At 37.7% G+C, this 27,126-nt stretch overlaps 1 protein-coding gene across 1 annotated transcript in view; it reads left to right on the plus strand.

Annotated features, from left to right (window-relative positions):
* The window catches only part of CHD7 (chromodomain helicase DNA binding protein 7), a 113,187-nt gene that overhangs the window by 53,248 nt on the left and 32,813 nt on the right, over positions 1–27,126 (plus strand). Inside the window, exons 6-14 of the mRNA XM_014939642.1 lie at positions 724–779; positions 2,087–2,201; positions 5,975–6,058; positions 6,767–6,904; positions 7,001–7,122; positions 7,603–7,846; positions 14,945–15,121; positions 16,605–16,748; positions 22,978–23,233. Of these exons, the coding sequence (XP_014795128.1) occupies positions 724–779; positions 2,087–2,201; positions 5,975–6,058; positions 6,767–6,904; positions 7,001–7,122; positions 7,603–7,846; positions 14,945–15,121; positions 16,605–16,748; positions 22,978–23,233 (1,336 nt within the window). The remainder of the gene's footprint in view (positions 1–723; positions 780–2,086; positions 2,202–5,974; positions 6,059–6,766; positions 6,905–7,000; positions 7,123–7,602; positions 7,847–14,944; positions 15,122–16,604; positions 16,749–22,977; positions 23,234–27,126) is intronic.

A 27,126-nucleotide genomic window follows, 5' to 3' on the forward strand; every position in this document is an offset into this window, starting at 1 on the left:
GGATGAGTTAAGGGTAGTCTCAACCCTTAGCACTGAATGCCCTTGGTTTTGCTGGTTTATATCACAACTTTAACCTTGCTTTAAATGTAGTTTTTTGGGTGTTAATTTAATTTGGCTGCTCTGTATGTGAGACATCTTGCCTGAGTGAATTTAATTGCACCATTGAGTAAAACTAAAGCCATGAACACCGATGCACTAAAATTCTAGCAGAGGTATAAGGTTTAGTTTTATATGGCTTCTTGTTTGGAGTTATTAACTATATGGAGGAATAAACCCCCTTTAAAACTCTTTTTTTAAAACATTACAAAACCCACAATGTAAAGTTGCCATGAGCCAGCCAAAAATAATACATATGGCATTCAGGAGTGCAGTTGCTAATTGGCTGCTGCCTGAGAAAATGGTACACTTGGCTTCTACTTAACACTGTGGGTTTGGCAGAGAGCCAGGTTTGGGGTGAGGTTGTGAATGAAGCTGCATGTGGTTAGGGAGGAGTTCAAATGATTCATGTCTTGGAAATTGTAGTAAGCAGTGGAGTATGTACTTGGGTTAAGCTGCTGGAGGAAACTCCTCACCCATGTCCTCCCCCCCACGAACGCTTTCCTACACCTCCGCTCCTCGAGCCGACGTGGGGACCGTAGTCTCTCTTTCGGTTAGTTTTTAGTCATTAACTACATCGGGCTGTTCAGTGGTTTAATTCACATTTCAACAATTCTTTTCTTATAGATGGAGAACGGAGAGGAGGTAGAAGTAGAAGAATTCTATGTAAAGTACAAAAACTTGTAAGTAAAGTTAGAGTTTGCATTACTATCTTTTTCACGTCATTTTCAAATAGTTCTCAAAAACTGGTTTTGTAGATGATGTAATTGTTACTATCCAGCTTTAAACACTCCTAATGTTTAATCCAAAACAGTGGCATATGGGGAAGTACCTTGCATTAGTGGTGGTGGTGGTTTTGATAGTGTCATCTTAATTTGTGTTCTCTCCAAAATGAAATCCGTTAATAGCTCTGCTATTAAAAACTTTGCAGCTTATTCTGCATGCTGATTTGCGAGCATGTGTCTATGTAGCTGGGTAGATCTACCTGCAACCATAGAGTAACGTGCCTGCAAACTATTAAAAAATATCTCTTGTTTCAAAAACAAGAATGGTGTTCAACAAAACGTCTAAGATACCAAACAAGATGGCTTCTAAAAACATGTTGTTTCACTTCTGGGCTCTGAAACGGAAAATATCTTGTTTACTTTTAGCAAATTTCCCATCTGAGAGAGAAATTCATTTAAAGTGAGTTTCTTGGCAGCCAACTGCAGGTAGTTGGCTTCTCTCAGTCTGCTGCCACCTTTGTACCTTTTGCACTATATTGATTATTGCATGATGTTTAATAGCTTGATTATGCTTTGTTTAGTTTTATTACATTGGCATGTAGTTTTTGTATTAACTATTCATGTTCTTAAACTTCTTAGTGATATAACTCTCTACAATCTCTAAATTTATAAAGTGGAACTAGACATTTTGGCAGAGAAGCTGTTCTTTCCTTTGTGTTTTCTTAAAGGTGAATTATTACCATGGAATTGCATTTACAAGGGTTTTTTCTTTTCTTTCTATCAGTGTTAATGCTTCAGTTGACTCGTGACTTTTAATTAGAATGCTATTTTTGTAAAAAACAGTGTCTAGCGTATTAGTATTTGAAATGTTTGCATATTTTATTAACTTCTAAAATCTCTACTCTTTGCTAGAGTATGGTGTTAGATAGTGACATTTAGGGTAAATGTCTTGTGTAGTAATTATGTTTTAAGTATGCCTGATAAAAATCATCTTAGCTTCGTGTCAAACACTAAATGTATGGGGTATGTACTTAAATTTTGAGTGAGACTTCTTTTTATTTACAAGTTTCTCCATTAGTAAGTCTAATTACTTCCAGTAAAGGCGATTTGTTAATAAGTTGTATGATGAAGAAGATGGTGTTCAGTTTTCCAAGCATGGGCACTCGGATGTGCTGGAAGGATCTAGCTCTACGGGTGGGATACGTAGGAGGATGCAATGGATGGAAGCACAGTTCTGAGTAAGGTTTTTCTGTTTCATCTTCCAGTTCTTACCTTCACTGTCAGTGGGCATCTGTGGAAGAGCTGGACAAAGACAAGAGAATTCAGCAGAAGATTAAGCGGTTTAAGGCAAAACAGGGCCAGAACAAATTCCTTTCAGAAGTACGATTTATTTGTTTCTTTCTTTTAGGTATTTAAGGAATATTCTAAGGAATTGTTGTTCTGTATGCAAGGAGAAGATTTTGAACAACTGTGTGATATAACAGAGTAAATGCTACTGATATAAAGTACAACCATGCTTGATCCAAGTCTTGCAAGTTTATGAAACTCAATGTGATTTACCCTGACTTTATGCTTTTTACTGTTGGCTTTTTTTTCCTTGAAGTTGGTTGTTTGCACTGTAAGCATGACTCTTAGTGAATCAGTACCAGGTTCCTTTTCTCAGGAGCTGATTATGCCAGAAAAATGCATCACATTTTTCTGTGTTATGGACTGCTGCTCACTAGGGATTCTAAGCTTTTTATCATCAATTTAATTTCACTTAGAGCCATAAGCAGTAGTGTGGCAGGGGTCCTGTCAATAAAAGACCAGATCTGCTGATTGTGTCTCTGAAAGCTTACCTTTCACTAAAATACTGTCTTTTGAGAAAACAAAAAGAAATTCATGTGCTCCTGTATTTATTTATTTATATTTATTTTTACAGCATAGTTCAAGCTAAACAAAACCTGTTGCAAATTGAGAACTTCCATCAAGTCAGCATGGGTTTCTCATTAAGTGCATCTGATTGACATATTTTGATAAAATTTACAGGAATTGGGGGGGGAGGAGGACTTGATGTGTTGTGCTTCTAGGAGTGTATAGAACAGCTATGAGCACTATGTCAGAGCATCCAAAATGCTTTGAAATGATTATAAAATAGTGTGGCACCTATAAAGACCAAAACAGTGGCATATGGGGAAGTACCTTGCATTAGTGGTGGTGGTGGTTTTGATAGTGTCATCTTAATTTGTGTTCTCTCCAAAATGAAATCCGTTAATAGCTCTGCTATTAAAAACTTTGCAGCTTATTCTGCATGCTGATTTGCGAGCATGTGTCTATGTAGCTGGGTAGATCTACCTGCAACCATAGAGTAACGTGCCTGCAAACTATTAAAAAATATCTCTTGTTTCAAAAACAAGAATGGTGTTCAACAAAACGTCTAAGATACCAAACAAGATGGCTTCTAAAAACATGTTGTTTCACTTCTGGGCTCTGAAACGGAAAATATCTTGTTTACTTTTAGCAAATTTCCCATCTGAGAGAGAAATTCATTTAAAGTGAGTTTCTTGGCAGCCAACTGCAGGTAGTTGGCTTCTCTCAGTCTGCTGCCACCTTTGTACCTTTTGCACTATATTGATTATTGCATGATGTTTAATAGCTTGATTATGCTTTGTTTAGTTTTATTACATTGGCATGTAGTTTTTGTATTAACTATTCATGTTCTTAAACTTCTTAGTGATATAACTCTCTACAATCTCTAAATTTATAAAGTGGAACTAGACATTTTGGCAGAGAAGCTGTTCTTTCCTTTGTGTTTTCTTAAAGGTGAATTATTACCATGGAATTGCATTTACAAGGGTTTTTTCTTTTCTTTCTATCAGTGTTAATGCTTCAGTTGACTCGTGACTTTTAATTAGAATGCTATTTTTGTAAAAAACAGTGTCTAGCGTATTAGTATTTGAAATGTTTGCATATTTTATTAACTTCTAAAATCTCTACTCTTTGCTAGAGTATGGTGTTAGATAGTGACATTTAGGGTAAATGTCTTGTGTAGTAATTATGTTTTAAGTATGCCTGATAAAAATCATCTTAGCTTCGTGTCAAACACTAAATGTATGGGGTATGTACTTAAATTTTGAGTGAGACTTCTTTTTATTTACAAGTTTCTCCATTAGTAAGTCTAATTACTTCCAGTAAAGGCGATTTGTTAATAAGTTGTATGATGAAGAAGATGGTGTTCAGTTTTCCAAGCATGGGCACTCGGATGTGCTGGAAGGATCTAGCTCTACGGGTGGGATACGTAGGAGGATGCAATGGATGGAAGCACAGTTCTGAGTAAGGTTTTTCTGTTTCATCTTCCAGTTCTTACCTTCACTGTCAGTGGGCATCTGTGGAAGAGCTGGACAAAGACAAGAGAATTCAGCAGAAGATTAAGCGGTTTAAGGCAAAACAGGGCCAGAACAAATTCCTTTCAGAAGTACGATTTATTTGTTTCTTTCTTTTAGGTATTTAAGGAATATTCTAAGGAATTGTTGTTCTGTATGCAAGGAGAAGATTTTGAACAACTGTGTGATATAACAGAGTAAATGCTACTGATATAAAGTACAACCATGCTTGATCCAAGTCTTGCAAGTTTATGAAACTCAATGTGATTTACCCTGACTTTATGCTTTTTACTGTTGGCTTTTTTTTCCTTGAAGTTGGTTGTTTGCACTGTAAGCATGACTCTTAGTGAATCAGTACCAGGTTCCTTTTCTCAGGAGCTGATTATGCCAGAAAAATGCATCACATTTTTCTGTGTTATGGACTGCTGCTCACTAGGGATTCTAAGCTTTTTATCATCAATTTAATTTCACTTAGAGCCATAAGCAGTAGTGTGGCAGGGGTCCTGTCAATAAAAGACCAGATCTGCTGATTGTGTCTCTGAAAGCTTACCTTTCACTAAAATACTGTCTTTTGAGAAAACAAAAAGAAATTCATGTGCTCCTGTATTTATTTATTTATATTTATTTTTACAGCATAGTTCAAGCTAAACAAAACCTGTTGCAAATTGAGAACTTCCATCAAGTCAGCATGGGTTTCTCATTAAGTGCATCTGATTGACATATTTTGATAAAATTTACAGGAATTGGGGGGGGAGGAGGACTTGATGTGTTGTGCTTCTAGGAGTGTATAGAACAGCTATGAGCACTATGTCAGAGCATCCAAAATGCTTTGAAATTATTATGAAATAGTGTGGCACCTATAAAGAATTAACTGCATCACATAATACTAATGCCTAAAGAACTAGATTAAATTAACTTTCAAGACTCCCGATATGTGAGTTTTTAAAGAAGCTAATAAATACATAATTTGGAATAACAGTACAGCATATCATGTCATTAAGGAGCAGCATTGTAAAATTTAACATCTGTTCTAAGTGAAGATTGCCGGAGTTGCTGCTTTTTTTAATTATTTTTTTTTTTAATCTGTTTCCACACAAGTTACTGTAAATACTTGGAATTTGTTCTTGTTTTAGAAAAAGCTATCAAAACGTACGTAATCTTTTAGTCCTTTTGTCTGCCTTTTCTTTTGGAGAGGATCTTAAAAGTATAAGATGAGAAACAACACTTCAGTACGCAAAAGAATCCTTTAAGCTATTGAAGGCATAAGAAAGAACATAAATTGTGATTTTTGGTGAAAGCGTGTGTGCGTGCTGTGGTTTTTCTCCCTTTTTGAAATAATAATCTTTGAATCTTGCTTATAAAGCAGTTAGGCAATTCCTGTAGTTAAAATAATCCAAAGGCACTTAGTGTACAAGGCTCTAATTTCTTTATTGCAAGCTGTAGTTTTCAAGAATGCTAAATGCATTGCATGCCATAAGCCTTTTCGATTGCTCATTAGTGAATTGTAATTTCACACTTCATTTAAAATATTCTTAAACATTCTCTCACAGTAAAAGGTTTCACACAGTAATTAAGAGGCCCAGTTAACAAAGTCTGAGAAGTCTGATTCCCTCACGGGGAATGATCTTGCTGAATTGTAGCATTTCAATTAACATGTTGAAGTTTGCCAAATATAAATTCTGTGTCACCGTGACCTAAAATATTATTGCATGGTGAAATATATAATACTTTTTTCTCTCAGGAAGGGCTAATAGAGATATCTTTTCTATTTTTGCCTTTCTCCTTGAACAGATTGATGATGAGCTTTTTAATCCAGATTATGTGGAAGTTGATCGAATCATGGATTTTTCACGTAGCACAGATGATAATGGAGAGGTAAAGAAAACTTTTAGTCTATTTGCTGTCATATAGACATTGTTTGAAATGTGAGTGTATTAAACACTTCAGAAGCTTCTAGCATATTAGTAATACTGCAAAAATATGATGTCTGTGCAGATAATACAGAATTTAAATGAAAATTGAAAGAATCTTAGCTAAATGTCGTAACAGTTTAGACATTATTTAGACTGTCGATTGCAGAAGAGGTCCTGAATTCACTGTTTCTTCCTCTTTAATGACTTGTTCTGCAGAATAAGGTTCTTCCAGGAGACTCCTTTTAGGTCCTGGGAGAATAAAAAACTTCAATAACAGTGTCAGTGTTTCCATATTGCTCTGTCAGTGAATGGTGGTGGTTGGGTTATCTGCCGGGAAGTTTCTGATGACACTGGCAAGAGAAAACAGTTTAAATATGTGGCAAAGCATAGAAATTGTGACAGTTGAAAAACGAGTATTGTTTTACTTCTACATTTTAGTTTGACCTTAGGGATTTCAGGTGTAGCGTTGTGCTCGTTTCGGTGCTAAGCCTGTGTTCCCCTCGTTGTAATCTTGGTAAGGTTGTCAAGGTGGCTTATCCTTTTGGCTAATTCAGCCATTCAGGTCTTGGTAAAGCTTCTTGAATTGTATCTAGCCTGCAGATCTGTTAAAAAAGGTTACACTTTTATTCTTTTTAAATTGTGACCTCACCTTATTTTTGTCTTAACAAAGCCTGTAACGCATTATCTGGTGAAATGGTGTTCACTTCCTTATGAAGACAGCACTTGGGAGCTCAAGCAAGACATCGACCAAGCTAAGATTGAAGAATTTGAGAAACTGATGTCTAGGGAGCCAGAAATGGAGCGTGTGGTAAGAATTGGCTCCATATAGAGGATTTTATTTGAAAATAGTAAAGTAATGTGGTCTTTCAGAAACCACTAATGGGATTTGCTGTATTTGAAACAGGAGCGACCTCCTGCCGATGACTGGAAGAAATCGGAGAGTTCCAGGGAGTATAAAAACAATAACAAACTCAGGGAATACCAGTTGGAGGGAGTAAACTGGCTTCTTTTCAATTGGTACAACACGTACGTAAAATATTGCTTATTGCTACATCCTGCTTTGGAAATGCTTTTAGAGTTTATTTGAAACAATAACCTTTTAAAATAACTTTCTAAAGTGAGGCTTTAGAATTATTGACGTGCCTTACTTTTTGCTGCAGGAGTCATATACAAACTAATTTTGGGTGGATAACGTAGTGTTGCATAAAACATGCATATTTCAGATAGATTCTTGTGGCAAAAGCTTTTGTATGTCTACGTGTCCATACACCCCCCTGCTGCCCCTTCCTCCCCACTGTGAACTTGAGGTACATAAAATGGCTATATCCATGCTCATTGCATCACAAATCATAACTTTTACTTAAAATGCAAAAAGCTTATGATGTCTTTTCAGTATAAACTTGCTGTTCTAAAAATTCCTGGTTTATTCAGTTTAATTTCATACTGGTTTTCTGTGTTTTAAATCAGGAACAAATCATTCAGACTTGTTTTCATTATTGTTTTCAGACGAAACTGCATTTTAGCAGATGAAATGGGGTTGGGAAAGACTATCCAGTCCATTACGTTTCTCTATGAGATATATTTGAAAGGAATCCATGGTCCTTTCTTGGTTATTGCACCGTTGTCCACCATTCCCAACTGGGAAAGGGAGTTCCGCACCTGGACAGAGTTGAATGTGGTTGTGTATCATGGGAGTCAAGCAAGCCGGCGGACCATTCAGTTGTATGAAATGTATTTCAAAGATCCACAGGTAAAAGCTCTTCATGATGATTTTTTTTCTCTGTTTTTCTATGTGCTTTACTGTTGTTAATTAATCTAACCATCGATTGGGTTTTTAGTACTGATGCAGTAGGTTTTAGCTAATAATGAAGGCATAAGTACTAATAAAAAGAGTGGTTTTTAATAGAAGCCAAGAGATCAGCTGGAAATAGAGAGGGACCAAGAGTTAACTGAGGTGGTGCAACTCCTCTCATAGAATGGTTTGGGTTGGAAGGGACCTTAAAGACCATTGAATTCCAACCCGCCTGCCATGGGCAGGGACACCTCCCACCAGACCAGGTTGCTCCAAGCCCCATCCAGCCTGGCCTTGAACCCCTCCAGGGATGGGGCAGCCACAGCTTCTCTGGACAACCTGTTCCAGTGTCTCACCACCCTCACAGGAAAGAATTTCTTCCTAATTGTTTCATACAAGGTTTTCATTATTTTGCATTCCTGAAGAGAGCTGGCAGAAAAGATTCTTAATGGAGAAGCTACTTTAATTGGAACTAAGCTTAAAAATCAATCTTTGCCTACCATTCCAGGAAAAGACCAGCTTGCAGAAATTAAACTTGTCGGTGCTTCTTCATCAGATTTTATGCCAGATATATTTTGAATCTGTGTTACTGCACTCGTTGAATAGCTCTTACAAGAAAATGAAAGCAGGTACAGGAAAGATTGGGGGTAAAACCAGAAAATTATTTGGAAAACTGAAGCTATAAAGAGCAACAGATCTCTACACTTAAATGCATTCCTTTGCTCCGAGTAAGAAATCGGGATTCAGGAAGAATAATGTGAATACGTTGGATGTTATTGCAAAACAGCATAATCTCACTCAAGAGAAAAAAAAGAGTGGAAGTTCAACCTGATTTGCTGTGTTCTTTGTGGAGTATTCTTTCCAGCTGAGCTTAAAGAAGTGATAGTGGTGAATTCATATATTTAGATTTTCTGTAAAGCATTTGATTTTATGCCACTGGATATTTTGATTAATAAACTAGAATGATATAAAATCAATATGGCACACATTAAGTGGATTTAAAACTGGCTAACTGATATTTCTGGATGTAATTGTAAATGAGAAATGATTTGCATTTCCAGTGTGGTTCTTCAGGGATTGGTTCGTGTACACGAGCTATATAACACTTCTATCAATGACCTGAAAGAAAACATAAAATCATTACTGAGGAAGTTTTCAAGTGACACAAAGATGGGGAGAGTGGTAAATAATTAAGACAGTTCATGGATACAGAGTAAGCTGTATTACTTAATAAATTGGATCCAAGCTAACAGTACTCAGCTAAATATAGGGCTATCTGTGGATAAAGACTGGAGATGATTCTTATGGTAGGGAAATCAACAGCTAAATATAGGGCTGTCTGTGGACAAGGACTGGAGATGATTCTTATGGTAGGGAAATCGTGGTTCTGGGAAGGCTGCAAGACAAATGCAGATCCTTTTTTGTCATGACACACAACCAGTTAGACATGAGTTAATGTTGTAAGACTGTGGTTAAAAGGGGTAGCGTAGTGCAAGTGTGTAGGAGGAAAGAAATCTTTATTAAAGAGTAGAAAAGTTACAGCATTCTTCTCTTTGTCAGTGATGTAGGGGGTAGGCCAGTTCTGCCTGGTTGTCCCTTTCTGTACTTGAGGAGTGTTGAAAAATTAGAGTCCTCAGAGCAAAGCTATGAGGGTGGTTGTGAGAGAGAAAATACAATTTTACAGGGAAAGAACTGTAAAAACTGTTTTGAAGGTGATGACTGTGGCACAACTTGACATGCCATAAGGGCAAACAGAAATAGGAGCATGTACCTAAATATAGTAGAAAAGCCCATTGTGATTTACAGTCGTTAGGAGTTACATCTGTATGGCCTAGGAAATAACCATTTTCTCAGCAATTTATCAAAGAATCTTTGAAATGAAAATCATATACACTGTTGTTAAAGAATATTGATTTGAATAACAGTTGCTATACTGAGGTCTAATGGCTTGTATTCCTTACAATAATAATTACATTTAGCTTCTTGACTAAATGCAAAGGAACTGGAATTGATTTGCACTTTTTCTGGTTTCAAAGTTATTTCTTATCAGAGATAGATGTTTTCTATCAAATTTTAAAATGTGGGTTTATACAAATACTATCTCTACTGAAGTAGTTCCTGTGTTAAAAATCATGTGTGTTTGTTACTTAAGCAGTGCTTGTTCTCAGCATGTTCTTCCCCTTAAGATGCAGCAATTACATTGCATGAAACCTGAAAGAATGTCATCAGAAAAAAAACACTGTGCAGATTCTTATTATTATTTTGGCAATATCGTTTCATTGATCGAAAGGTGACTGAAAGGATCTAAACTAAACTAAAAGAATGCAGGTGCAGAAAGTTTTGTTCCCTCTGTTGCTGTATTCTTAACTTGCCTCTTGTGATGACCATGGGAGTCATTTGACCCCATAGTGAGTAGTGGCAAAGCACTCATGGCACAGCAAAATGAATAATTTCTGCTCCCTGAACTGGCTTAAGAGAACAATCAGACAATTGCCATGGTTGGGGATAAAGGAGAAATGGAGTGAGCTCGTCCTTTTGGTGGCAGCTGGTTAGATGTGTCACAAAATCACTTTCTGTGTTCCGTTCTTTGTAAGACTCTGTCAACTGTGAAACACGTGGTAGAAACTGAATTACGGGAAAAAATCTTTGTGTTCTGACAAAAAGAGTCCCCACGTAGTGTTCAGTCTGGCATCCTCTGAAGTACCATCAGTGGGTGTACGATGGGGGACGAGAAGGTAGACAGAAGGCAGAGCTTTGGCAGTATCATTTCTAGTCCTCTTTCCAAACACATCAACCCGGACATTGGCATCTTCAGCTTTTAAAACCTCAATGTGAAAAGAAGCCTCTCAAGCTGAGCTGTTTCTCCAAAAGACAATTGAACATTGAGAAAGTCTGACTGGCTTTGAAGGGCAATAGTAGAGACAGCATGGGTAAGAATTGTAGCATCATAGAATGGTTTGGGTTGGAAGGGCGTAGCATCATAGAATGGTTAGAGTTGGAAGGGACCTTAAAGATCATGGAGTTCCAAACCCCCTGCCATGGGCAGGGACACCTCCCACCAGACCAGGTTGCTCAAAGCCCCATCCAGCCTGGCCTTGAACCCCTCCAGGGATGGGGCAGCCACAACTTCCCTGGGCAACCTGTTCCAGTGCCTCACCACCCTCACAGGAAAGAATTTCTTCCCAATATCTAATCTAAATCTCCCCTCTTTCAGTTTAAAACCATTACCCCTCATCCTATTGCTCCCCTCCCTGATAAAGAGTCGCTTCCCATCTCTCCTGTAGACCCCCTTTAGGTACTGGAAGGCTGTTATAAGGTCTCCCTGGAGTCTTCTCCAGGGTGAACGACCCCAACTCTCTCAGCCTTTCCTCGTAGGAGAGGTGCTCCAGCCCTCTGATCATCTTTGTGGCCCTCCACTGGACCTGGTCCAACAGTTCCATGTCCTTCCTGTGTTGAGGACTCCAGAGCTGGACACAGCACTCCAGGTGGGGTCTCACAAGAGCAGAGTAGAGGGGCAAAGCACCTACCACATCTGCAGTAGCATGATTTTCAGAGTCAACACCAGTAACCAGAGTCAAGTTGTTAGCACCTACCCCCTCTGCAGTAGCATGATTTTCAGTCAACACCAGTAACCAGAGTCAAGTTGTTGTGAAAACTTAGAGAGTAGCTGATAACAAAATGCATCTCTGCGGTAGTGTGACTTCAACAATCAGGACACCATGCTACAGGAGGCATTTCCCCTAAAATCCTTTCCTGCTTTACTGTTTGTGAAGGTCACGTAGGGAAGGAAGCCTGTTCTGGTGTTCTTGAGCAATATAACTGAAAGGTCCTTCTGTGGACCTTCCCTGGTTGGAATATCGAATAAAGCAGCTGCTTTTCTGTAGTATTCTGTCTATCTCTGAGAAAGAGTTCTGTTGTAATATCAGGAAAACTATACGTGCCAAATAAAATTGATGACAGAGCCCTCTAAAAGAGTTGACTTTTTTGTGAGGAAAATTTACTTTGCAGTGTAATGAGGACTAAAAAGAGAAACCACTTGGCTTACCTGCTGAAACAGAATACCTTATTCTTGGTTAATTTTAATTCAAAATAATGCTGTTGATATTTATGACTTTTAATCTGGTTCATTCCTTTTGGGCTCTGTGGGTGTTGGCTTAAGAGAGTTTTTCTTGCCTGCACAGTTTTCTTTCTTGCAGAGAAGCTCCTGAGCTATGAACATGTCACAGGATTACCTCAGATTTCAGCAGAGAGTGTTTAGTGTACGACAGTTTAAGGCAGTATTTCACCAACAGGGACTCTGTCTTACACTGAAGATGACATCGAATGGCACAGCCACAAAGTGGCTGTGACTTAGCTTTCCAGATGCCTTCTGGCTATAATTAGTTAACATGAACATTTCTTGCATCTGTTTTCTTGTTCCTCAAAGTGGAGTCTGAGGTTGGTGGGAAAAGACCATAATAATCTTTCATGGTTCCCATTAATGGAATGTGCATCTTTTTAGAAGTCGACTTCTTGTACACATCCAATTGATCTTCTCAGTTTGTATCTGCTAAGAGGTAATACCCTAAACCACAATCCAGATTTTATATTCGTATCTAATTGTTGTACACAACCTCTGTTGCCTGGGTTACTTCCAGAAAAATTTCCCAAAGAGAACAGGAAACTGCTACCTGTTGGGAAGATTGATTTCCTCAACTGGAAGAACTTTTCTGAGTAAATGGATATGAAACTTCTATGGTTCCAACATCAGAGAACTTCATTTAGATACCACATTGCAACAGGATAAATTGATTCCTCGTTGCCTAAGAATTCACCTGTGAAAATGCTATAGGTTGCTTTCGTGATAGTTTTTACATTTAAATTTCTCCAATGTGACATCAATAGGGTTACTTTAGGATTCTTTCCCAAGTGTTGGAGGCCTGAAACTCTTGAAGAACAACATAATTCACCTTCTAAAGCTCTTGGAGAGCTCTTGGAACTTTCTATTTGATTTACTCCTGGGTACTTCAGTACAGCATTTGACTGTCCTTCAAATAAAATGAGCTCTTGTTGCAAGACCTCTATGCTTACATTTTAATGTGAGATTTAGACAGCTCTAAATACATAATCAAGGATCAGTCTTATGACTTTTGCTTCACCCGGGTGTGCTGTTCTATGTAGTGATCATTCCTGAAGAGCACTGCTTGCCATGCAGTCATGAGGTTGCTCATGAAAGTGTTTTCCACCACTTGGAAAGAATCTCTTGGAATGCATTCTCGTGTCTTCAGAGTTATATCTGGCTCATGAAAAGGTTTCCTGGCTAAGTTGCCCACTCGGTGTATTTTCATCTGCTATTTGTTAGGTAACAACTCTTTTTTTTTCTAAGAAGATAAATGTTTGTGGACTGTGGTGCGAGAAAGCACCGTTGAGCAGGTTCCTCTGAAATACTCCTGACATGCATAGACAGATTCAATGCTAAGTTCAGGATATCAGATTTCTAATCATTTTATTGAGTCAGTAACCATTTCTGATTCCCATAGCTTGGAGAGGATTATATGCAGACCACTTATAAAAGGGTTCAGACGTGTTTGAAGGAAGAAATGGTCACCTTAATGTAAAATATATGTTCCTTTTGAAATGTATTCAATATGCAACCCACGACATAGTCCTGCTTTCAAAATGTAGAATGGCTTTGAGCTTGTGTGAGGCCCATCCTTAGAGAGACAGTGTTCCTGTGCAGACCCAGTGCCACTGGAGGAACCAAGTTGCATTTTTCTTTGAACAGCGTTGGGAGAAAATACAGCATAATGTCAGGAAGATACTCATTTCATGATCTTGAGTAAAGTTTGAAACAGTCTTTGTGTCAGCCCTGAAAATAAGACTGTCAACTAACCAAATAAGTAGTGAATGTGGTGCTAGACATCAGGTAAATCATCCTGGAACCCACAACATAGTCCTGCTTTGAAAATGTAGAATTGCTTTGAGCTTGTGTGAGGCCCATCCTTAGAGAGACAGTGTTCCTGTGCAGACCCAGTGCCACTGGAGGAACCAAGTTGCATTTTTCTTTGAACAGCGTTGGGAGAAAATACAGCATAATGTCAGGAAGATACTCATTTCATGATCTTGAGTAAAGTTTGAAACAGTCTTTGTGTCAGCCCTGAAAATAAGACTGTCAACTAACCAAATAAGTAGTGAATGTGGTGCTAGACATCAGGTAAATCATCCTGTTGACCTTTCCTTCACGCAAATTTAGAAAAATATGTATTTATATGCATATGTATGTGAGGATATACATTCTCCATTTAAGAATTCAGAGTTTTGTGTCTTTTTAAAGCTGTTTACTAGAATCATAGGTGTTTTGGAACCTTGATGTCCATCAGGGAAAAATTAATGTTTATTGGGAGCAAAATATTACAATAATTATGAAAATGAATCCTCCTGGCTTATTTGGATTTGCGTTGACCTTTCCTTCATGCAAATTTACAAAAATATGTATTTATATGCATATGTATACGAGGATATGCATTCTCCATTTAAGAGTTTGGACTTTTGTGTCTTTTTAAAGCTGTTTACTAGAATCATAGGTGTTTTGGAACCTTGATGTCCATCAGGGAAAAATTAATGTTTATTGGGAGCAAAATATTACAATAATTATGAAAATGAATCCTCCTGGCTTATTTGGATTTGGGAGGACTGTCGTATACCTTTTGATTTAAAAGAAAAAAGAAAATTCTCGTGAAAACCTTATTTGAATATTGCAGCAATACATTAATGCTTCAAGGCATTAGTATAATCCATATGAATTATGACTCAAATACTTGTATAACATCTTTGTCATGAATATGCAGTGATTCCGTGGGCCTTTTCACAGGATTAAAAACGTAGCTAGCGTGAAGCCAGTAGTAAACTTACACGTTTGTATTCCCTCCTTGAGTCAGCAATAATGACTTTGTTTATTTAAAAATATCTTGCCCATTGTACTGTTCTTTAGTTTTAAAAAAGGAATTTGGGAGATGAAACAAACGTACTTCCTTTTTTCACCAGGGAGTTTACTTTAACTTTTGCTGTTCTTTTTAGGGCCGTGTGATAAAGGGGTCCTACAAGTTCCACGCCATTATCACAACATTTGAAATGATCTTGACTGACTGCCCGGAGCTGCGTAACATTCCATGGCGTTGCGTGGTCATCGATGAGGCCCACAGGCTGAAAAACAGGAACTGTAAGCTTTTGGAAGGACTCAAGATGATGGACCTGGTCAGTTTGTGCATCTTTTACATTTGCGTCTTCTGTATTTTTATTACTCCTGATTTGTGGTTTCATCAAAAAGTAAAATGAAAGGGTTTCTTCTGAAGTAAAAGCATGAAGTGCTCAGAAGAATGAGGGAATGCAGCTGAGAAGGTCTTATACCTTGAATTTTGGAGTGCTGATGTTTCATAAGTTTCTTTGTGGATTTAGACCAAGTGGATGTGGATTCATCATGTGGATTTTAAGAGAATCAAGATAAATTTGTTGTTCCCTTTCTTTTTTCATGTGATTTACTCTATAGTCACTTCTTCACGTAGACCTTTACTTAAAGGTATATTGTGGTTGGGTGGCCAGATACGGGTGTGAGAGTTAAACTGCTCTGCATTAATGTCAGCTCTAATGTTAATTTGTTGTGTGGCCACAAGGAACTTCTTTCAGACTGGTAAGGAAAGGAAAAGTGAGTTGATTTATGATGCTTACATAAATATGCATTACATTAATACACATATTTTGTGCACCTAAGAACACAGAGAAAAATCAGGTGGTGGCTTTTAAACATATTTACCATTTAAAAGGCAAAATGTTTGTTGTTTTTTCTTTTGACCTGAATATTCTTTAAAAGTGTCAGCGGAATGCAATCATGCTAAGTTAATGCCTGGAACTCAAAACCTCTTATTTCTGATAAGAATGAAGAGACATAAACATGAGCTTACACAAGCACTGGTGACCTATAGATCCCTTCTAATTTCTTTTTCCCTGTTTGCTAAAGAGTATTTTTCTTTAAGGAGTCTTGAGGCTTAATCAATGAAATTTTATGAAAATGCTCTTTACCATTTATTTCCCTTATTATGGCTGATGTTAGAGAAAAGCTGAGCTTATAGGCGTGACTATAGATGAAGGTACGGGGCTTCTCACTTCAGTTCTTGTTCTACTACCACGACCTTGGGCTAATTGCTTAATCTGTCTGGGCTCCTCCTCTAAAGCAATATCCAGCTTTTCTTCTTGGATCTGCCAGTCTCATGCTTTGTTGTGTGTAGATGGGAAGCAGGGCTCTGCTTCAGGTTTCCTATGTCAGAAGCTTACACCAACCATGAAGAGATTTGAGAACTGAAATGTATTGGAGGTGTAGTAAATCGATGGATTTATACTAAAAGGGATGGGATAAGTTCAGCTGTTATTTTGCCATTGTGTTTGTGCTATTGTTCGTTGTATTTGTGAAAGAGCTGGAATGTTGTGGGTCAGTAAAACCTCTTCTTGTATCTGGAGGACTTTTGAAGGTGCTTAATTACTGACATTTTTCTGGGCTGTTGCTGAAGGAAGGTCAGAATGTTAGTTAGAAATGTGTTGAAAAGAGCTATATGTAGGGGGAGGTGTGCGTTGGCAGAGGGGTGAAGATCCAAAGACATGGGGGGAAAAGAGATAATTTTGTTTATTTCTCCATTGAAAATGAATTTAGATGGATTCATAGGCAATTTATTTCTTAACCATTCAGGAACACAAAGTGCTGCTTACTGGAACCCCTTTGCAAAATACAGTAGAAGAACTATTTAGCTTGCTTCACTTCTTGGAACCAGGTCGCTTCCCGTCAGAAACCACTTTCATGCAAGAATTTGGTGATCTGAAAACTGAAGAACAGGTAAACTCCTGCACACTCACTTTTCTGTTTAGATGGTGTGAAATTCATCCATTGTGTTATATCTGAACTTCATTACTTGTTTTTACAAGTAATATCTATTTACGTTTTGGAAAACCACAGTAGTTTTATCACTGTTTTTTTGTTTGTTTTCATTATGTTGAGTTTTTTGCTTCTGACCAGAAGTCATTTTGCCTTAGCACTCTTTTTTTTTTTTCTATCCTTTGTCCATTGGTTCTGCAGAAATGGAGAAAGTTTCCACTTCTTAAAATGTGGTGTTTAAAAAGGGGGTGGGGTGTCTTGTAACAGTTGTTGGATGAAAATAGTTCTAGAATTGCTTGTTTGCTCCAAGACAATTAACTTGTCAGTTGACATTCTTCCTTAAGTGTTGGTGTCAGAGTGAGGGGACTGTCCTCCATAACTTCCATGGAGTTAACATCTGGGAGTTTTATCAATGACTTCTGTGCAAACAGGAACATATTTGAAACTTAGTTTAGCAAGAATCACAGAATCTTCTAGGTTGGAAGGGACCTTAAAGATCAAATGGAGGGAGGTTTTTTTGACTGACTCAGAAACAGATTTCTCAAGTTGTCCAATAAAAGAAATCATAAATCAATTCAAAGTAAAAGACTCAGTGCAGCATGTTTTGGATATAAAATGTGAAAGCTTCTTATGATCGTGTATGAAACTTAAATTTCTGCTTGTGTGTATGAAAATGCTTCAAGGCATTAGTATAATCCATATGAATTATGACTCAAATACTTGTATAACATCTTTGTCATGAATATGCAGTGATTCCGTGGGCCTTTTCACAGGATTAAAAACGTAGCTAGCGTGAAGCCAGTAGTAAACTTACACGTTTGTATTCCCTCCTTGAGTCAGCAATAATGACTTTGTTTATTTAAAAATATCTTGCCCATTGTACTGTTCTTTAGTTTTAAAAAAGGAATTTGGGAGATGAAACAAACGTACTTCCTTTTTTCACCAGGGAGTTTACTTTAACTTTTGCTGTTCTTTTTAGGGCCGTGTGATAAAGGGGTCCTACAAGTTCCACGCCATTATCACAACATTTGAAATGATCTTGACTGACTGCCCGGAGCTGCGTAACATTCCATGGCGTTGCGTGGTCATCGATGAGGCCCACAGGCTGAAAAACAGGAACTGTAAGCTTTTGGAAGGACTCAAGATGATGGACCTGGTCAGTTTGTGCATCTTTTACATTTGCGTCTTCTGTATTTTTATTACTCCTGATTTGTGGTTTCATCAAAAAGTAAAATGAAAGGGTTTCTTCTGAAGTAAAAGCATGAAGTGCTCAGAAGAATGAGGGAATGCAGCTGAGAAGGTCTTATACCTTGAATTTTGGAGTGCTGATGTTTCATAAGTTTCTTTGTGGATTTAGACCAAGTGGATGTGGATTCATCATGTGGATTTTAAGAGAATCAAGATAAATTTGTTGTTCCCTTTCTTTTTTCATGTGATTTACTCTATAGTCACTTCTTCACGTAGACCTTTACTTAAAGGTATATTGTGGTTGGGTGGCCAGATACGGGTGTGAGAGTTAAACTGCTCTGCATTAATGTCAGCTCTAATGTTAATTTGTTGTGTGGCCACAAGGAACTTCTTTCAGACTGGTAAGGAAAGGAAAAGTGAGTTGATTTATGATGCTTACATAAATATGCATTACATTAATACACATATTTTGTGCACCTAAGAACACAGAGAAAAATCAGGTGGTGGCTTTTAAACATATTTACCATTTAAAAGGCAAAATGTTTGTTGTTTTTTCTTTTGACCTGAATATTCTTTAAAAGTGTCAGCGGAATGCAATCATGCTAAGTTAATGCCTGGAACTCAAAACCTCTTATTTCTGATAAGAATGAAGAGACATAAACATGAGCTTACACAAGCACTGGTGACCTATAGATCCCTTCTAGTTTCTTTTTCCCTGTTTGCTAAGGAGTACTTTTCTTGAAGGAGTCTTGAGGCTTAATGAATGAAATTTTATGAAAATGCTCTTTACCATTTATTTCCCTTATTATGGCTGTTGTTAGAGAAAAGCTGAGCTTATAGGCGTGACTATAGATGAAGGTATGGGGCTTCTCACTTCAGTTCTTGTTCTACTACCACGACCTTGGGCTAATTGCTTAATCTGTCTGGGCTCCTCCTCTAAAGCAATATCCAGCTTTTCCTCTTGGCTCTGCTTTGTTGTGTGTAGGTTCAGGTTTCCTATGTTAGAAGCTTACACCAACCATGAAGAGATTTGAGAACTGAAATGTATTGGAGGTGTAGTAAATTGATGGATTTATGCCAAAAATGATGGGATAAGTTCAGCTGTTATTTTGCCGTTGTATTTGTGCTGTTGTTCGTTGTATTTGTGAAAGAGCTGGAATATTGTGGGTCAGTAAAACGTCTTCTTGTATCTGGAGGACTTTTGAAGGTGCTTAATTAGTGACATATTTTTCTGGGCTGTTGCTGAAGGAAGGTCAGAATGTTAGTTAGAAATGTGTTGAAAAGAGCTATACATAGGGGGAGGTGTGTGTTGGCAGAGGGGTGAAGATCCAAAGACATGGGGGGAAAAGAGATAATTTTGTTTATTTCTCCATTGAAAATGAATTTAGATGGATTCATAGGCAATTTATTTCTTAACCATTCAGGAACACAAAGTGCTGCTTACTGGAACCCCTTTGCAAAATACAGTAGAAGAACTATTTAGCTTGCTTCACTTCTTGGAACCAGGTCGCTTCCCGTCAGAAACCACTTTCATGCAAGAATTTGGTGATCTGAAAACTGAAGAACAGGTAAACTCCTGCACACTCACTTTTCTGTTTAGACAGTGTGAAATACATCCATTGTGGTAAATCTGAACTTCATTACTTGTTTTTACAAGTAATATCTATTTACGTTTTGGAAAATCACAGTAGTTTTATTGTTTGTTTTCATTATGTTGAGTTTTTGCTTCTGACCAGAAGTCATTTTGCCTTAGCACTGTTCTTTTTGTTTCTATCCTTTATCCATTGGAGAACTGAAATGTATTGGAGGTGTAGTAAATTGATGGATTTATGCCAAAAATGATGGGATAAGTTCAGCTGTTATTTTGCCGTTGTATTTGTGCTGTTGTTCGTTGTATTTGTGAAAGAGCTGGAATATTGTGGGTCAGTAAAACGTCTTCTTGTATCTGGAGGACTTTTGAAGGTGCTTAATTAGTGACATATTTTTCTGGGCTGTTGCTGAAGGAAGGTCAGAATGTTAGTTAGAAATGTGTTGAAAAGAGCTATACATAGGGGGAGGTGTGTGTTGGCAGAGGGGTGAAGATCCAAAGACATGGGGGGAAAAGAGATAATTTTGTTTATTTCTCCATTGAAAATGAATTTAGATGGATTCATAGGCAATTTATTTCTTAACCATTCAGGAACACAAAGTGCTGCTTACTGGAACCCCTTTGCAAAATACAGTAGAAGAACTATTTAGCTTGCTTCACTTCTTGGAACCAGGTCGCTTCCCGTCAGAAACCACTTTCATGCAAGAATTTGGTGATCTGAAAACTGAAGAACAGGTAAACTCCTGCACACTCACTTTTCTGTTTAGACAGTGTGAAATACATCCATTGTGGTAAATCTGAACTTCATTACTTGTTTTTACAAGTAATATCTATTTACGTTTTGGAAAATCACAGTAGTTTTATTGTTTGTTTTCATTATGTTGAGTTTTTGCTTCTGACCAGAAGTCATTTTGCCTTAGCACTGTTCTTTTTGTTTCTATCCTTTATCCATTGGTTATGCAGAAAAGGAGGAAGTTTCCACTAGTTAAAATGTGGTGTTTAAAACCGGGGATGGGGTGTCTTGTAACAGTTGTGGGATGAAAATAGTTCTAGAATTGCTTGTTTGCTCGAAGACAATTAACTTGTCAGTTGACATTCTTCCTTAAGTGTCGGTATCAGACTGAGGGGACTGTCCTCCATAACTTCCATGGAGTTAACATCTGGGAGTTTTATCAATGACTTCTGTGCAAACAGGAACATATTTGAAACTTAGTTTAGCAAGAATCACAGAATCTTCTAGGCTGGAAGGGACCTTAAAGATCATCTTGTCCAACCATCAGCCTAATTTTGACAAAAATAAACACAGTGTGAAATACATCCATTGTGGTAAATCTGAACTTCATTACTTGTTTTTACAAGTAATATCTATTTACGTTTTGGAAAATCACAGTAGTTTTATTGTTTGTTTTCATTATGTTGAGTTTTTGCTTCTGACCAGAAGTCATTTTGCCTTAGCACTGTTCTTTTTGTTTCTATCCTTTATCCATTGGTTATGCAGAAAAGGAGGAAGTTTCCACTAGTTAAAATGTGGTGTTTAAAACCGGGGATGGGGTGTCTTGTAACAGTTGTGGGATGAAAATAGTTCTAGAATTGCTTGTTTGCTCGAAGACAATTAACTTGTCAGTTGACATTCTTCCTTAAGTGTCGGTATCAGACTGAGGGGACTGTCCTCCATAACTTCCATGGAGTTAACATCTGGGAGTTTTATCAATGACTTCTGTGCAAACAGGAACATATTTGAAACTTAGTTTAGCAAGAATCACAGAATCTTCTAGGTTGGAAGGGACCTTAAAGATCAAATGGAGGGAGGTTTTTTTGACTGACTCAGAAACAGATTTCTCAAGCTGTCCAATAAAAGAAATCATAAATCAATTCAAAGTAAAAGACTCAGTGCAACATATTTTAGATCTAAAATGTGAAAGCTTCTCATGATCATGTATAAAACTTAAATTTCTGCTTGTGTGTATGAAAGTATTTGTTTTAAAAAGGCAACGGGTAACAGTAAAATCACCTTAACATTAGCAGTGAACTGAAGCATGGGGTCTTCATTTATGCATTTTAATTTGGCCCTATGATAATCTAACTTCATGATTGCATGCATTTTTGTGTGCAACTTTGCGTTGGTTTTGCCTGAAAACTCAATTTCTGGTATTTTAACTTTGTGTTAACTTTCTTTGAGAGCAACTCTTTCATACGTAATAGTCTGAATTACAAAACAGCTTTCCCCCCAGCCACTTACCTCCTGGAAAAATGGCAGTGTGTCCTGGGGAAATGATAGGATGTATTTCCACAGATTGTGCAGGCAGTTGCACACCAGTCAGGGTGGACTCTGACCTGATTGGAAGGGAGCCAGCTCTGATCCAGAAGCCATGGAGCCCTGTTAATATAGTGTTTGAGCTGGAGTTAATATATCCTGACTCTCAACACAGCTTTTGTCTGGCCAGCTCAAAATGTCAGCAGAGCAGAACTGGCAATTTTTGAAGCCATACATGGAAATATTTTTAAAATAAAGCCATCATCCATGAGCAGAATTGGGGCCTGGGTTGCTTGGGCCAGCAAGTTTTGGAAGAAGTGCCTTCTCCACCAACACACCATTAGATCTTTTGGAATTTGATTTATCTTTTTAGTGATGGGAGATATTAAGTGTTAGTGAATTCTGTTTTCTCCTCCATTCTTTGCAATCCTATTCAATGTATTTTTGTGTTCATCCCTCCATACTAATTTGTCTTCTTTCTCCTTAAGTTGCTTTAGTACTAAGGGAATGATGTGAGTTCAGGAGAAAGTATCTTTTGCTCACATTTCTCCTGTGCAGCTCTGCATCAGGAGATGATGACTGATTTTAGGGTAAACTTCTCAGCTCTTCAACACTGAGCTGATTTGTACTTTGAGAGGCAACCTGAAACAACCAAAATGCCAGTCTTTTTCTATATGGAATATTCTTCAGCTTTTTATGTAGGGGGTATTACAAAAACTTGACGAAATTCAGCTAATTTTTTTTAGGAAAATGGACATTTCCCCTCCTTCCCAACCATTTATGACAGTCTTAAAATATATGCCACAAAACCTGGAGACACTAAAAGTTATCAGCATGTTGAAAATTTACAGAAATAAGATGTTTTCATTTTGAGACCAGGCCTAAATAGTTTTCTACTTCAGTGGATGTCAAAGCTAAAGAAATAAGAGAATAATTGGAAATAGATATATGAAGGGAAAAAATAATGTGTGTATCTCACTAAGCTATCAAGGAGAACACAGTCTCTTTGTCAGTGAGGAAAGATTTATTTTTTTTAAAAGTGGCCTCTACTTGTGATCTGAGGTAGGAAATAGGGGTTTTAGAATTAAGGAAATTGACTGAATTTAAAACTGTAGGGCCTCAAAAAATTATTTTTCATTTATTCAACTTATGTTTCCTAGGTGCAAAAACTCCAAGCTATTTTGAAGCCGATGATGCTGAGACGTCTCAAGGAGGATGTAGAAAAGAACCTGGCCCCCAAAGAGGAAACCATCATTGAAGTTGAGCTGACAAATATTCAGAAGAAATACTATCGTGCTATTCTTGAAAAGAATTTCACATTTCTTTCCAAGGGTGGAGGTCAGGCGAACGTACCTAATCTTTTAAACACTATGATGGAACTAAGAAAATGCTGCAATCATCCGTACCTTATTAATGGTAGGCCTCCTATTTTTCTCAAACATTTTTTCTTCAAAAAATGATTGTGAGGAAGTTCAGTAAATTAGGAATTGTGTTCTAGTATGTCTTTCTATTTACTCATTTATTTTATGTAGAAAAGTGATACAATCTTTCAGTTTTTTCTTAGATACGGATATTTGCTAGTCAGGACAGTGTGGCTTTTGAAGACATCTGTGCTGCTCTTTTCCGAGGCTTCCCAGCCCAGACACAGTTAGTGTTGGTATTATCAAGTTTTCCTTTCTGTTAGTTCTGACAAACAAAGACATCGGGTTATCGTGCAGGTTGTTGGATGCTGGCATAAGTATGGGAGTCTTTTCTTCAAGTTGCAGCTAATACTCTATGGAAAGAAAATAATTAGCAGCTATGAAATAGTAACTTAGACATTTCGGAGTAGAAGTTGTAGGGTAAGAAATGATGTTCATTTTATGGCCATGTGTTGTCAGTTCATTTTTCTAATTTAACTAGTGAGATTTTTTTGAATGTTGTATTAGACTTCATGATGAATACTCTCTTCCAGTGGGATGCTGTTGGGTTTCGATCAGGATTATCTATGGCAGGTGCTGTATGATGAGCCAGCTACCTATAGCTGTCTGAAGTATGCTAAACTGTATGGGTTGGTCAAATCAAATCTTGGATGTAACTCTCTATAAAGGGTTGTATTCTACTAGTTTCTTATTTCCCGACTCCTCTGTGTGTATATATATACTCTATATGATTTATGCTAGAGTTGGCTTAATGCTGGTTATCAGCTTCATGGTGAAAGACTGTTTAGTTTGAGCCTTATGTGATTTCAGGTTTTTATTGTGTGACTTCCATATTGCAGTGCTTACAGTTTTTTTCTTTTGACATTTTTGTTTAACTGGGGAGAAAATGCTTAAACATTCACAAAATGACATCTAATTGTATTTCCTGCACAAGTAATCATTCCAAAGACTTGGTGTAGGGGTTACTTCAAAGTACTTCAGCCCAACCGTGCTGGTGAGCTGCTCAGTTTCTAAACTCAGATGAGCATATACAGTAAAGTAGCTTTGTGGTTCTGGTAGGATTTTTTGTTTGTTTGTTGTTGTGTTTGGTTTTTTTTTGTTTAAGTTAACCCATTTTATAAATGAGTTACCAGAAGATAGTTCTGGATGTTCAGGTTATGAGCTTTGAAACTTGATGCTTTTTATGTTTCTTGGTTTTTGGCTAGCTTTTAACCTTGCCATTATTTTTCCTTATTTCATGTTTGCTAAAGGAAATAAAGTGACTGTTTTGTTGCTACTTTGTCAACTAGAGTTCATGAGTAGTAATTGCAATGTTGCCTACAGTGGTGATTTTATTTTTATTTTTTTTTTCCTAACAAGTGTTGTATTTATTAGTGTCTGTTAGAGACTGCTGAAGTCCAGGTGGCTGTGTAGGGAATTTCAAGTGTTTTTTGGTGGCTGTATCTTAACCCTAATAAAAGTGGTGATTTTATTTTTATTTTTTTTTTCCTAACAAGTGTTGTATCATTTAGTGTCTGTTAGAGACTGCTGAAGTCCAGGTGGCTGTGTAGGGAATTTCAAGTGTTTTTTGGTGGCTGTATCTTAACCCTAATAAAGGGAGGTGGGGTTGTCCCTAGGGTCCTTTTGCCTTTATAACATATTTGTGACTTTTGAACATTTGGACTTGCTTGGTGTCGTGCAGCAGGTGGGTCAAGCCTTTGGTTTTGAGAGACAAATAAATAAATCTTCAGTATTGTTAGTGTGGAGGATGGAACTAAACAAATACATCCTTTGTAGTTCTAGGACAGAAAAAACTCTTATATCCTGTAGTTGTCTGAGCCTGAGTTTTTATTTTGTTGGTCAATAATTAATATCTTTGTACTTAGAGTGACATGCAGTTTTATTGTAGTTCTACCACGAGGTCTTGCAGTGCCAGTACATAATGTTGCATAGTGTTCTCCTGATGAGTTGTTGCAGTAGGAAGTTCTTGAGACTTAACTGTTTATATAAAGGTGTCTCTGAATCCTTCTCATTTTCTTCCAAGTTTATGGGTTTTGTGAGCGAGTGGTACTGCACGTGTATTTGAATACCCAAGTAGAACACTATATGTTTTGTTTTGCATAAAAGTTGCAAGCAGGTCTTCTAGATAATCTTCACTTAAGAGCCATAGAAGGTTATATGATGGAAGTGGTGTGGTAAGAGTTGAACATGGAGTGGGTTTTTTCTTGTTCATTGCTTGATTGGTACATCTGTTCTGCGGAGGGGAAAGTGGTGGTCTGCTGAGGCTGTCTTTGAGTAGACTTCTAGAGGGAGTGAGTGCATTTGGGGTATTCTCCAACCAAATTGGGCAAGGCGTTGTCACTGTCACTTTTTCTGAGAGCTGGACTCCTTGTTTTCCCCTGAGTAGCCATTCTCAAGTGTTCACATGTCATTCCTCTGTCTCCAAGAGTCAGCAGTGGGGAGTGCCTCTGTACTTACACAATCAGAGTGTTGAACATTGGAAAGGTTTCTTACTCTGTTCCTTACACTCTCTTGACCCCTGTAAGCCTCTCTCAGTTATGAGTGGAAGTGGGGGTTTCCCTGATGGACCAAACACACATTCACATACTTTCCTTTCCTCCCCTTCTAAAGATCACCTCGGATAGGAACTGGTGTTACAGAGCAAGAGGTACTACATCAAGTAGTTTTTGGGTAACAGGCTGCTCAGTGTACATCACTTAATTGCAGTTGAAGTACAAGTGAAAGACAGGGCAGTCTTTTACAGGGTTTAGCTGGATAGGTTTATTGAAAGAGCATATTTTTGGAGGTCCTGGTCTGTTATGGAAGTGGGTCTTGCTGAACCAAACTCTGATACTGAAAATGTACCAGTTTGTGGGTTTATTGTGGCGTGCTTGGCTTAGGTGGTTTGCTTTTGCAGATGCTGAGTTTGCATATTGGTTTACTTTATAGTAGTGAAACTTGAATTTGGATATCACACTTGAGTAAGAAATAAATGATGTAACCAAGAAAGATCACTGAAGTTACTACGTATGAACTGCTTGACAGCCTGCTGTGTCCTGAAATTGCCTAAGCTCAGCTGAGGTTTACTGCCCAAAATTCTGCCTGTTTTACAAGATGGGAAGTGATATGATGGAAGGGAACGTGAAGAAGTGTCTGATTGTACTTTTTTTCACATGGGTTTATTTTTCCTTATGTGCAAGCCATTAGGATCGGTAACGCTTGGAGCAGGGAGTCCAGATGAGGAAAATTCAGGGATGTAAAACTACCTTTAAGTGTGGTCACGTCTTGAGTCTGTTAAATTCTGTAAAAGTTAGAAGTGCAAGAGTATTGAGGAACAAAGTGCAGAGCCTGCTTCGGGTGGTATCTATTTAAGACACCACCTTAGAGCAGGCACTGGACCAGCGATCACACAGGGAGGGTGCGTTTGCCTGTTTGTTTACAGGCATCTCCTTAGAACTGGGATATGAGAGAGATGCTCAGCAGAAGCCTGGCAATAAGCTGCTCTTCCCTCCTCCCCCAGCCCTCCCCCACCTTCCCTTGTGTTATTCAAAAGCAGCATTCAAGCTCAATATTTTACAAACCAGCAATACTGTACAAACCACGTTTTGTTTGAAAAAACAACAAGGAAAAAAAGAAACCACAAAAACCAAGCAAAAAAAAAAAAAAGCAAACAGAGGGACTGAAAAAGATGGCTCCAAAAAGGGTTTATTTGGATGTGAAATAAGATTAGGATGAAGATTTCTAACCCCTTAAATAGCCAAGAATAGTAATCTGATCAGTCTTGGAATAGCTCACTCTTTGTAGAAGTGACAAAAAATGGAATAAAAGCATAGGAGAGACCGAAGAGACAACTTGATCTTGGCCTACAGTCTTCAGGTAATCAGCAGTAAAAGGAAATATTTGCTGCTG

This window comes from Calidris pugnax, unplaced genomic scaffold (genome assembly GCF_001431845.1).
Source record: "Calidris pugnax isolate Ruff unplaced genomic scaffold, ASM143184v1 scaffold5, whole genome shotgun sequence".
Taxonomy (NCBI): domain Eukaryota; kingdom Metazoa; phylum Chordata; class Aves; order Charadriiformes; family Scolopacidae; genus Calidris; species Calidris pugnax.